The 13,800-nt window shown below is 43.7% G+C and overlaps 1 protein-coding gene across 2 annotated transcripts in view; it reads left to right on the forward strand.

Moving 5' to 3' along the window:
- The window catches only part of LOC147014484 (uncharacterized), a 99,781-nt gene that overhangs the window by 9,868 nt on the left and 76,113 nt on the right, over positions 1–13,800 (forward strand). For both annotated transcript variants that reach the window (XM_085852472.1, XM_085852473.1), the window contains exon 3: positions 2,890–2,960. In XM_085852472.1, coding sequence (XP_085708598.1) covers positions 2,890–2,960 — 71 coding nt within the window. The remainder of the gene's footprint in view (positions 1–2,889; positions 2,961–13,800) is intronic.

Consider the following 13,800-nt stretch of genomic DNA (forward strand, 5'->3'; position numbering starts at 1 on the left):
GGTTGGCATCCATAAGGAGGAGGAAATTCCTCGCCGAGTCTGATGAGAAAAGCAGCACCATTGATGAGACGTTATTGGTACCTCGAGTAACCCCAGGAAGTGACGGCACTTCCCCCAAGCTCAGTTGTGTTTGTGTCATCTGACAGTCTTGTGTTGTCGTGTATGCTTATCTGTACGCCCATGTGTGGGTGTGTGACATCTCCACTACGAGCCCTAGATCATGTATTCTATGGAGCTGATGATCTACGTTCCCTGCATTTTGGGTGGTATGAGGAGTATCTGTGTACTCTCTCTCACTATCGAGTGCAGCCTGTGGCTGCTGGTTGCATCATTGGTTGGGACGCGGATATGCCGCTGATGCAGTGTCCCCCTTACCAGTACACTGGTGCTCATTTTGCCGACCTCGGAAGGATGACCGGCTGAGTCAACCTCCTGGTGTATTTTTAATTCAGCGGCCCAACGGGGCTTGAACTCAGGACCCTCGGATCTCAAGCCACCACCCTAACCACTAAGCCAACACCAGGCTATCTGTGTACTATGAAAGTTAAATCTTGAGCGGTTTTTGAAATGTTACATACACAAGCCGAGTTTCCGAGATGGTTTCCATAATGACCTAATGGGGCTCATTTTAATGTCCCTTGTCAAAGGTGTGGTGCACAAAACATTCTGGTGGCAGAAGGGAGTACAATTTAGTTTGCCTGTAGGGGTATGGGGGGGGGAGTTGTTGGAAGGGAGGGGTTGAAATGGATCTTGCTAATCGTTACTGTACGATTATGTTGGAATGAGGAGTGGTGAGGGAGGAGGGAAGTGTGAGCACGTAAAAGAAAAAGGGGTCTATGTATGGGTTTGGTGGAATTTCTGGCATTTACTGTGCCAACAGTTTTCTGCCAGATGCAGTTATCACGACCTTCTCAAGGTCTTCGCTGAGCATTTCACTTAGCCAAAATAGTTTTAACTGGGAAACCTTAAGATTGTCTTCTGGAAGATCTGCAGGTCCAGCAGGCTCATTTTGGGCTTTGGGTGCTTGACCAGCCCTGACCATCCCTCTGAATTATTTTTCAATATGATAAGCTCATCCCCTTTGAATATTTGACAAAGTTGTTCTGTTTGGAGGTTTAAAATTTTGGAAATCCTGAAAAGGAATTTTAGAGAATGCTAATGGTCGATTGTGAGGCTGGCAGGAAAGCTTAGTGGTTTGCACACTCACCTCTCAGATGTGAGCCTCTGTTCCTATCTAGACCCAGCTATAAACTGTCCTCCTGGTGTTTCCCATACAGAACGAGGGATCATCGTGTGCAGGCCGTCCATGGGATGGATCTTTGGCCGGAGGACTTATCTGCTGGTTGTTGGTGATTGTTTAAGATCCTGCGAAGCTTTTCACAGAATAGGCGGGTTATCTCTGGTACCCTGACCAAATTGCAAATTCCTGCCCAAATCACCTTCAGTCTGATGTCACACCTAGCCAATCGGTTCGTGAAAGACTTGGGCTAAAAACGTTCCCGACTGACCCCACGATGTGAAAATAATTAGGGTGGTGGTGGTGGTAGTTGTAGGTCTTGTTGCCGTTCCTCTTCCTCCATTTTAAAGGGGATTTAGAAAATGTGGCGATGCACAAACATAGAGACGTGGTGCTCTCGATGTCAGCACCAAGCTGCATTGTTTGCATTGATTACCTAAATTAGACCAGGCCATGTCAGGTGACCACCAGTCGAGAAAATTAATACAATGAGGAAGTTTTGTACCTTGTGCGTTCAGGGTGAATCCAGAGCCTCTCTGGGAATGATGAGGATAAATTAAATAAGCACGTACCTGTACTTGAGATCTTTCTTGCAAACCTTCAGCCTTTGGTGCCACTCGTTGTGGTGGTTTAGTTGTCCACTGTAATCGGATTGTACATGGTGAAATGGCTACAATTTTAGCTTTCTTGTCCCAGCTATCCTGCTCTGACTTGCAACCGGGATGATCAGATATCAATGTTTTAATTTAAAACAAAACCATCCAAGAGGAAAAGGACAAACTGCCCTGAAATTCCTGTATGGCCTTGTTTCTTCCTCTTGGATGCGAGAGACAGACAGACAGACAGACAGATACAGTATTAAAAGGAATTGCCATTCGGGGTCGTGAAGTGAACCTTCCATTCCGAGCTCCCTGCCGTTGTTCGTGCGGTCGCTTGTCTGGTTAACCTCCGCCATCGAAGATGGACGGAGGTTACTGTTTTCACTCCTGTCTGTTTGTTTGTTTGTGAACAGTATTACGGAAAAACTCCTCGACGGATTTCGACGAAACTTGGTGGGGGGATTAGGTCTGATCCACGGATCATGCCATTAGATTTTGGACTTAGTCCAAAGTCCAATATGGCCACTATGGCGGCCATTTTGAAAAAATATTAGAATTTTTGTTTTTTCATTTCTACATGTTATAAGTGATTTCCAACAAAAAACATGCTAAAATTATAATTTCAGCTGATTTTGGAACTTCAGGTGGATATACCCACGTAAAATCAATTTCTGTCTCAAGGAATCTAGTTATGACGAATGAATTGAGTATGTAAAAGGGAAAGTTGCAAACTATAACTCTGTGAGCACTGTTGACGTCAAATTGAATGAATAGGATATCAGGTTCACTTGAGTGACCAAGCAGTATTGGCGGCGGAGGTTTTGCACTCTACCGAGTGCTCCCCCTCGAGTTCTCTTTGTATCAGTTTCTGTGCAATTACCAGTTTGTTTTAGCAGCAGAGGGAGCTGTTTGAATGTTCCCATCATCCTCCCCAGTTTTGAATACCTGAACCTTCCTCCTTTGGTTGTAGATCCGTTTTGTATTTGTTTGGCATGCTGGATGATGCTTGATGATTTGGGCTTGAGGTTTCTTATTGGCATGACGTGCTTGCAGGCCGTGACGGAGTGCTCATTTGGGAAAGAAGGGTTCCGTGCAGCGCTGGAGGATGGACAGCTACTTTGCGAGTGAGTACATTGTTTGAAAGAGTGGGTATTATAAATCAGAATTGGTTTTATATGCTTTGATATACACGAGACTTGTATGTGGATACATTTAGGATAAATTGCTGATTTTTCTGGAGGATTTACCAAATCTCTGTCTTTGCTGTTCATAAAATGAGTGATACACAGTGGTTATGCGAAGCTTTTTTGCTCTTTGTTTGGGGAAGGGTAGAGGTAAATAAATTCCTTTTTCCACTCTTTACTTTGGTGGCAAAGAGGAAGGGATGCTGGTGTAAAGGGAGGAGGAGGAGGTAGTAGTAGTAGTATTTTATTTCCAATTCACTGATCAACACGATTTCTCTTGCATGGGGGTTTTCAACGGATTCTAGATAACTTTTGGGTGCTGAATCCAAATCTGTCATTAGTTTTTTCCGATCACATCAGGTTTTTTGAACGATGAAAAAAATCATTATTTTTGAGAAAACAGCAATTTTACACTCAAAGTTGAAAAACACTGTTGCATTAGAAGATCGATAGATGCAAAAATATTTACAATGAAAGGTACCTACTTCAATTACAATATTCAATCATACATTAACATATAATCCATGCTTGCTTGCACATATTTTTAGTGTATGAAAAGTTGACAAATTTCACTAAACTAAGTTAAATATATAGGTGGAAAAGGTTCCCCTTAACATGGTGTACATCACTTAAATACAAGGCATCACTCACGCTCAAAGCATTTTTCTGAGTTTTGTGACTTTTCACGACATTCAGAATGCAGCAATAAATGCAAAAATATGCAAATATAACAAAATAAGTACCAGTACTTGAAAGCGCAAGTATCCAAAGGCACAGGTGTAATCGTATTACAACATAGTAAACCTCGTCTTTGTGGACAATCTCTTATGTACAGCATCTGGGACATCCCTCATCAAACTCCAGCAGTAATCTGCCATCATATTTGAGTCCCAACGACCTTGATAACGTTCTTCCATCACTTTAATGTCTTGATGGAAACGTTCACCCTGTTCCTCGCTTTACATCTCCAAGGTTATCTGGAAACTCGCCCAGGTGACTGTGCAAGTAGTGCACCTTGATGCTCATTCTGCACCCCAGCGTTCGCAGACTAAGGAGCAGCTCCTCCACAATCTCTCGGTAGTTGTCATCTTTCTTGTTCCCAAGAAAATTCTGCACCACATTAGTGAATGCATTCCACGCTCGAGCTTTGACAGCGGTCATCGTCGTAACGAAGTGTGGGTCCTTGAGTAATGTTCTGATCTGAGGTCCGTCGAATATCCCTGCTTTTTTCTTCTCGTCGCTAAGACTCGGAAAGTTTGAACATATGTAGCCAAAGCAGTCTCCAGTGTGATCAAGAGCTTTAACAAACTGCTTCATCAGACCAAGTTTGATGTGCAATGGTGGAAGGATGATATTTTTTCCGATCAACCAGTGGTTCATTAATGATGTTCTTGTCACCAGGTATCAAACTATTCCTTGATGGCCATTCCTTTCTCACCCAGTGCTCCTCCTTCGCCCTACTGTCCCAGTAGCATAGGAAACAAGGTTATTTGGTGTAACCTCCTTGTTGCCCCAAAAGGAACTTCACCATTTTCAAATCCACACAGATCAACCATTCATGATCGTGGTACTTCAATCGTTCAAGTACAACCTTGATGTTTGCATACTTCTCCTTCAGGGTCACTGAGTGTCCTATAGGGATGGATCCATAGATGTTCCCATTGTGAAGTATAACACATGTCAAACTTCTTTTCGAACTGTCAATAAAGAGTCTCCACTCACTTCAATGATACGCAGGCAATCCCATAGTGAGAAGAAGCCCTTCAACATCATTGCAGTATACAAGTTGACCATCAGAGTGGAAGTACTTCCTCAGTTCTGCCTCTCTGTTGCGATAAAATGAGACACTTGTGCCTGGTTTGAGAAGGTTTTTCTCTTGCAGTCGGAAGCCAACAGCTCAGCAGATTGTTTTGGCAAATTCAAATCTCAGATCAGATCATTCAATTCAGGCTGACTATACAGAGAAGGTTGATCAAGAAACGAATCCAATGGCTTGTACTCCACATCTGCTTCTTCATCATCATCATCGGATAAAGATGTGGATGAAGCAAGTGCTTCCTCATCAATCTCTGTGAGCTCGGTAAAAACAGGTACAGCTATTTCGTCACAATGAGGAACTGGCCATATAGCAGAGGGTATGCTGGGGTAATTCATGTATTGCTTGTTTTTCTTATTGAATCCTTTGACATTTACAAGGCAGAAGTAGCAGTCATCTCGGTGGTTTTTTTTTGGTTCTCTCCAAACCATCGGCACACCAAACTTGAGCTTAGCATTCTTTCCTTGAGTCCATGATCTCAGAGATTCGACACAAGTCGTGCATACTTTATGAGGGGCCCAGTTTTTGTCCTGGTCTCCAAGCGGTACTTTAATGTAGGCACGGTACACTCTCGACGAATGTAGTGATGTTGCGTCTTTGAGGTGCTAAAGTGAAGCATCCACAGATATAGCAGAATATATCTGGGTCGTTACAGAACTTTCTTCTCTTTGAAGGTGTAGACATAGCTCGCTTCCAGTGTAAGGTACCAGGTACCGGTATAAACAAGCCCACTGAGTCAGCTGTGCCCGCCCACTGAGAATCGCGTAATACAGTAATGCTCACGACTCGCGAGATTAGATAGAGTCTTAACAGCAGATTAGGTAGTCTTCACAGCTGCAAGTCACAAATACGTCATAGATGTAAAATACTGATGCAGACGTTGATTCTTTTAAGAGAATCGGACAATAACCCCACTTTGCTCATGGCAGGCTGTTTACCATGGGGGCTGTTTACAGCTACGGGTACTTGGAATAATCAAGCTTTTGCTGTTTTATCCCCACCAAGATTGCCAGACTGGATGGTCAACTTTTGTAAAAATCCATGAATATGGAGCATACAGATTGCACAAAAACTTGATGTGATAGAGCAAATCTGAGCTCAGATTTGGATTCAGCAGCCAAAATTAGCCAAAAACAGTTTCCAAAGTCCATGCAAGAAAAAACAAAACGATTTTTGTAGACCAGTGGAATTATTTGACAAATTGTGTTTGAAATGAATATTTTTTTTATTTGGTGAAAACCGTGATCAAAGATCAAAGTGATTCGCAGCAGTCATTCACCGTTCCCTTATAACATCGTTTTACCTTGAATTTAGTACCAAACTAATGGTTTTCCTCGTTTTAATAATGCCACAGTATAAACCATACCATAAATACGGGTGTGTAAGCCCACCCAGAGTATGTGCAGTATCGGGCTTATATACACCGAGCTGTGCATTGATAAATTCAATGATGGGTCCAGGGCTGAAGTTATTATGGTGTGTGGTGGAGGTTGTTCCTTGAATGTGTCATTGACTTGATGGGATTTAAAGATGTTGTCCTCGCTATCAAGAAAATTATCCTCAGCTTGGTCAATGAAGCAGGTTTTGATGAGGTGGAAGAAGCTGACGTGGCACAACTTCTGCAATCGCATGGAGAGGGGCGAACCAATGAAGATCTGAAGCAATAAGAGATGAGAAAAATGTATCAAGAGATGAACCAACTTGAGATGATGAGAAAAAAGTGATGAGAGATTATATTCAATTGTTTGTTTGAAATTATTTAAAACTTGTACTCTAAATCTAAATTTTTTTTTTTATTGTACTCTAAATGTAAATAATCTCTTTTTTTTTGTCTGATGATAAAAAAAATTTCCCTGGAACCAATATCCCCCCCCCCCATAGTCATTTCAGTTGGGTCACACTTTTCAAGAACTTAACTCCAACATTAAGTGAGGATTTACTTTTCAATTTTTTGCAAAAGGAATTTTAATTTTTTATTTTTTATTTTTTTGGTCGTCATGAGTTTGTCACCATTCTTTTACAAAACAGTGTAATATCTGAGCCTTTTGTAAGAATTCTCAATTAGGGGTGGGGAGCGGAGATGGGTGAGACTGTTCCACAGGGGAGTGTCAGGGAGGGGCTTCCTCGCAAAAATATAGTGTGAGGGTGATCCAGAGGGTGGTGGAGGTTGATTCGGAGGGGGGGGGGAAGGGGGTCCATTGCCCAATGGAAACACTTTGAATTTGGAGGTATCAATGCCAACACATTCCACTCATCCCAGGGTCACAGCCCAGCAACCCCTTTCTTAGGTTCTCGTGGACCACCCCCCCCCTTCCCATGGTATCCATGCCCAGCAACCCCCTTCCTCGGTTCTCGTAGCCTAGCACCCCCTTCTTGGGTTATCAATGCTCAGCACCCCCCTTCCATGGTGTCTATGCCTAGCGTTTTTCCATGCCAATGATTTGTGCATTTCATTATAATGTTTATCTTTGAGCAGAACAGTTTATGGGGTAATTACCCTTGCCTGGGAAGATGGTATTGCATTTGGGTCAGTTTTCTTTGTTTGTTTGTTTGTTTCTGTCTGTCTGTCTGTCTCACAGAACATGATAATGCTTCTTAATTACTACTATTGAGTCTATTAATTACGTGCCATTAGAAGTGAATACGTCTACTAATTATGTACTATTGGAACCAACTATGTCTCTTAATACGTGATTTGAAATGACATCTGCCCCTGAATGCTCGGTGCACATGCCCAGAAATTTCTAGTAGTGGGGTCCATTGGGGGAGCCAGATGTATATCATGTGTGCCATATAAGGCTTGTCACATGAAACTGCTCACAACACTTTTAAAGAAGCTGAAAATGTTTGGAAACGTACCTGTGAGAAAGGGGAGTGCCCATACACACCAAAAAATTTGGATAACTTTCTGATCAACTTGTCCAAAAAGTTGATATCTTACAGCCCATACTGCAACTCCCGATCTTATGGGCCATGAAAGGACCGAAGGTTTGTGGACCAGTGTGTTCAACCAAGCCTTCATGCTTCTTTACACAGATGGGAAGGTCTTATCTGTGATCAATGCAAAGGGTACATTAGAAATTATGTTTACTATGAATCATGTTTGGGAGTGGAAGGAGGAGGAGAGGGAGGGGGTGGTTAGAAGTGGGAGTTGTGTGGGCTATGTGTGTCGCTTTAGTAAATATATTTGTGGTTTTGGAAAGAATACATGGACATGTAGGTGACCCAAGGATTAGTTATTTTATTAGTCTTTGTGTATATCTCTGTTCTTCATTGCATGCCCTGTGAGCTGCTGGCAGTTGCTGGTGGCCTAAAGTGTGGCCCCCTGACGTGCGGCCGATAATACACCAATGTGAAAACGCCCCATCATAATCCGCCATAAATGCTATCAAATTCACCCAATGATTTCAAATGAGTGTTCCAACATGAAGCATAAATATAACATAACTACATCAGATGGCAGTATACAAACAATGGTGCTTGCAACCCAGTTCACCATGCAACAAAGAGGAGTATGTGTTGCCGGGCCTAATAGCTGCCATTATGGAGTCCTGCAGTCTGTGTGGCAGCTCTCACACCGACGTCTTACCGGCAAAAGTGGCCCCCTTCTAAAACATGGTGAAGATCACTGGTGTAGATAGTCTTTGGTCCCTTGTCGAGGGGTTGTTTGCTGGGCATGCATTGGTTAGGATGTACTTCCTCAGTGTAATGTCTTCCCTCCCTCCACCCCTCCCCCACTGTGACTTTCAAGCTTACCGTCTTCACACCCTTGGTTTGTTTTCCCCCTCCGCCTTTATCAATCCACCAATAACCTCCCCTTCACCAAACATCCTTTCGATAATCCCTCCTTCACTTCATCAGTTTTACCTTCAACCCCATGACCATTCGGTCATCCCTCGGTCTGGCGGAATCTCTCTGTTTTTGCTCCATTCTTACATGCATGTTTGTGGTGCAACACATGACATTTGTTGTTCGTGGTCTGCGACGTGCGGCACTTTTCGCAGGCGTGGTACAGTGCAGGACTGTATGAGTGAATGCTGGCACATGAGGGAGGGGATGGGGGCTTCCGTTGCAGTCTTGGGCATGTGAAGGGAGAGGCGGGGCTGTGCCGGATATTCCGTCAGTGACCTGGTATTTTCCACGGGCCATGTTGTGCGCCTGCCCCCATTGGTTGCGGACCAATGAGGGACAGGCTCACACAAGCCAGGTCAAAAAGAGCTCATGAGAGGAAGAAGGAGAGACGCAGAAGGCTCAGGGAGTGGTAAGGCTCGTGAGAGAAGGAAGGAGCTCACGAGCGGAGGAAAGCGAGACACACAAGGTTCAGGCTGAATATAACATCATATGAAAGCACCTGTACACTGTGACTGCTGCTCTGGTTTCAGAATTAAAACGTTGTGAACTGTTTTTATGTGTTCTTGCTTCGTTAAGGATAGGTTTAAGGTAATTTATTGTATGGTTTATAATTAGGCTTGTTGGTGTTTGTTTGTTTGACTTGTATGCACTCCTAAACTGCTGGACGGAATTAGTTGAAATTTGGTGGTTGTACTTGGAGTGTTCCTGGGAAGGTTTAGGGTGTTTCATAGTCATGGAGTTTAGGAGTGGGGGGGGGAGGGGTGCAAATTCTCAATGTAAATTCATATCGTGTCGCCGGGAGAGTGTATTACAAGTCCCAGCGGTTTACGATGTTATGAAGTATCTCTGTATGAAAACCTTATTATAATTGGAAACTACTTTGCCAATTTATATATGTGCTCTGTGTTTTACACACTCCGAAACCGTAGGACGAAGTAAGTTGAAAAGTAGTGGTTGTAAAATCTGGGTGTGCCTCAGAACGTTGTACTCGGTTGGGATAGCAATCTCCGACTTGAGTTTTTATCCCCCCATGCTTTTTAACAAAAAAATGGGGTGGGGCGGGGATATTCTAATCAGCTCCTGTCTGTCTTTCTGTCTCCTCACGCTATCTACTCCTAAACAGTTGGGCAGAAATTCACGAAACTTGGTAGTTATTTTAAACACATTGCAAGAATGTGCAAGAGCAGTATCATTTTCGGCCCCACCCCCCCCCCCCCCCCAGAACACGGTCAAAAGGTCAAATACCAAAAAGTGCAATTGCGGGCGCATTTTCAAATGAAACCTTGTATGTGCAATCGACATTGGTGGGACTCATGAAATACAGTATAACAAAAAATTGGCTTTGGAGGTACCTTGGCTTGATGTACTCAAACCCATTATTTTTTCCCCATTTAGGTCCCTTTTCCAATTTTTATGTGGTCAGTCATATGTTTGAATCGATGGAGACTAGCATAACCCGCGCTTTGCGCGACATGTTGGGGTGGGTGTGTTTGAGAAAGGAACTGATGCAGAGTATCAGTATTAATTTTACTTTAATGCAGTGAGTGGAATACGATTTCACTGTTTGAGAATCATTTTATTTACTTTTTTTGTACCATGCACCTCATATGGTCTTTGAGATAATGTAAGCCGAATATCACGTTACTCGAGCGCAGAACAAAGTCAAAGATAGCGCGACACGAAACCACAAACTCAGAAATAATATATAAGATAGTATTTGGTACAATAGGTATTTTTCAAACAGGCCCATTGCTGATGCAGATAAACATTTGTGTTGGCCGTTTTAAGATTATACAAGGACCAAAGGTCAAAAATTGTCACAAAATGAAGGTTTTTGGATTTACCATGCCTCAGTATTTGAACCAATCCAGACAAGAAGTGGTGAAATGATACTGTGCCTCCACAGAGTAAAGTATCGACATTAGTTTGGTGCTTTTCTTTATAGGGGAGGTTGAAGGTCAAAATCTGAGGTTTCATTAATGTTCCTGGCCAGCAAAACTTTTACATTACAGCCAATCCAGGCAAGATTTGCAACAACACTTACAACAACGGATAGATTTTGGTCTGGTGCGTGTTTTCAATTCCACAGGGGTTAAAGGTCAAAATTGGTCATATTATTGATGGTTTTGGCATGCTGAGCCTTTAATATTTAAACCAATACAGACAAGACTTGGCACGAATCATCTTGCCAAAGCATGATCTTCAGACCAAAGCCGGAATATATTGGTCTTATGGCTTCCTTTTTGACTTTACAGGTGTTGAAGTGGATGGATGGGAATGGGGTGTGGGGGGCGGGGGGGGTGCAGTGCTGGGATTATGGAGGCATGAGACCTATTACATTTGTTTGTGATTCTTGTTACCCTCGCCGAAGCAGAGGGTATTGCATTTGGGTCCCTTTGTTCGTTTGTCCGCACAGAACTTTTGTGTTTTTCTCCGCAACCACTTGTTGGATTAAGACAAAATTTTCACCATTGGAGCGACTGTTCATGTAGAATGTTTTAACGATCGTTATTAACGTCATAAGTCACGTGATGTGGCAGCCATGTTGAAAAAAGTAAAACTGTGGACCTCTGTATCTCTGAAACTGCACCAAGGAAAAAATTGAAACTTGGCACATGGCAAGTACTCATCATGGGGAAAAAGGTGTGATTATTTTGATGACATCATAGATGCCTTCGTTGTGATGTCATAATTGCATATTTAGAACGCAACAACTGATCAATATGAAAAATTTTGGGGGTCATCTCGAGATGAAATTGTCCACAGGAAAAAAAAAATAAATGACGTTATCCGTCGCGTGATTCGGCAACCATATTGTTTAAGAATTTAATAAAACCTTCAAAAATCTTCTGAAGTGGCTGAACGGATCCAGGCGAAGCTTTGCACCTATGACCGCCTATCCATGAGGAGCAAAAGGTTCACACAAATGATGTCAAAGGTCATGTGGTTTTGCAGCCATATTGGATTTACCCTAAAACCTATAAAAACCTTCTTCTCCAGAATGTCTGGAGATATTGAGGGGAGACTTCACATAAATGATCCCCAAGCCTTGGGGATACCAGGGAATTCATGAATAATTGATGTCGCATGTTATGGCAGCCATATTGGATTGAGCGAAGAATCTTAAAAAAATTATTTCTCTTGAACCACTTAATCAATCAATGTGAAACTTCACAATTATGATCTAGAATTGATGGGGAATATATTTTAAGTTTCAACCTGATCGGTCACATGGTCAAGCAACCACAATTGTTTAATATTTTGATCCGGGTTCTTTTTGATATATATATATATATATATATATATATATATATATATATATATATATATATATATATATATATATATATATATATATATTGTTGCTTTTCGACAAAACCGCATGCCTCTAAGCAATGGCGCCCAACATAGTGATCTCCAGGCCTTTAATTTGTTTCGTGCGGTTAACCCACGACATGCGGGGGGTCCAACGGGACGAAGTGCATTGTGTGGGTCTCATCGGTAGGTCTATTAACTATCACATTCTGATTTCTACTCCAACCCTTTCCTTTCAGCCATGGTGCAAGCAAGCAAGCACACATGCCATGCAATATGCTATTAAATAGCAAGCACACCATGATGCCTCCCGTAGCTTGGAATCACCACAAGCCATGACACACTGCACCACACGGGCATCGTGCCCCATTATTTCATTCAAATCTGCACACCAATTTACAATGGCATCTCACCTTGCTCAACCTTCGCTCATGAAAAACTCACCACCTCGACCACCAACATCTCCCGCACACTGGCAAAATATTCCCGCACACCCTCGTACCACTGCATTGCTACAATTCGCCACCAACTGGAGGTGTGCTGCACGGCCCAGGCCACTCGGACCGCATGTTGCAGGGAATGGCCAAGCGCGTTAGCAGCACCGGCCATGTCTCGCCGGGGATGCCCCGGATGGGCGCGTGGGAGCGACACGACCCTTGTCCAGTCACCAGAAAATGACAGAATGGGTGGTGAGGGACGGGGCCATGTGGAGTGGGGGGGGGGATAACGGTGCGAGGCTCTGGGCCGTGTCGCACCGGATGTGCGCATGAGACCACTTCCAGCCCCAGGAGCCTGGCAGGGTGGGGCCATGATCGCCGTGGCCCAATAAGGAGGCACGATTCGGGTCACGACACGAAGTATCAGGTCGTCACTCCACCCTTCGCCCGGGGCTTATAAAAGGCTGACCGCGAAGCCATCCGCTCTCTCTGCTCTACTACGCCTGCCTGCCTCACCCACTTTCTCGTCTACCTGCCTCGTACTCATCTCCGCCTGTTTGCCTCATCCTCTCCTTCGCCTCTCTGCTCCATCCTCTCTTCACTGCACCTTGTCTGCTGTCGCTGCATCCATACTCGGGGTTGGTGTACGACAGACGTTCCTCTAGGACCAGTGTGGAGCACACGTTTCCACGAGCCCTGGCAAAGTGATTAAGCAGGAGATAATGTGCCGATTCAGGACTCCGCTCAAATCGAGCATCCCCCAAAGCGTACTGGGTTGCACGGTCGGCCGACCGCACCAGGTATTGTGAGGCCGTTGGCCCTCATTTGCTGTCCTTCCTAGTGTGTGTGTGTGTGTGTGTGTGTGTGTGTGTGTGTGTGTGTGTGTGTGTGTGTGTGTGTGTGTGTGTGTGTGAGATGGCACCTATCGTAGCATAAGTTAAGATTGTAGAAGATATAATGGGATAAGTCTGCTTTGTGGCTGCTTTTGTAAATTGCTTGCCTTTTGTTGCACCCCACAAATCCCTTGCTATCCCTGCTGTGTATAGCAATAAACCCCATTTACTGTGCCACATACCTTTCCTCGCTTAATTGTAAATAAATGCTTTGTTTAGAAATGTTCCCAGCTCATTTTCATCTCTTCCTTCATTAGTCCAGCATGGTCTGTATCCCAGTTTAGTTGGGACGTTATCACCAATGATCTGTTTTCCAGCCGGTACGTCCTTTGCAGTTACGCTCGGCTACATCTGATCCGGTAAGGTGATCCGGTTTGAACAAGGTGTACTGAGGGCGTGTCCCCCGGTAATTAGATCACGTGACCATTAGGTAACCGGTATCTGGTAGACGGAGGACCCGAAGTCAC

The sequence above is a fragment of the Eptatretus burgeri genome, chromosome 13 (genome assembly GCF_056783735.1).
Source record: "Eptatretus burgeri isolate ZD-2024b chromosome 13, Ebu_testis_v1, whole genome shotgun sequence".
NCBI lineage: Eukaryota > Metazoa > Chordata > Myxini > Myxiniformes > Myxinidae > Eptatretus > Eptatretus burgeri.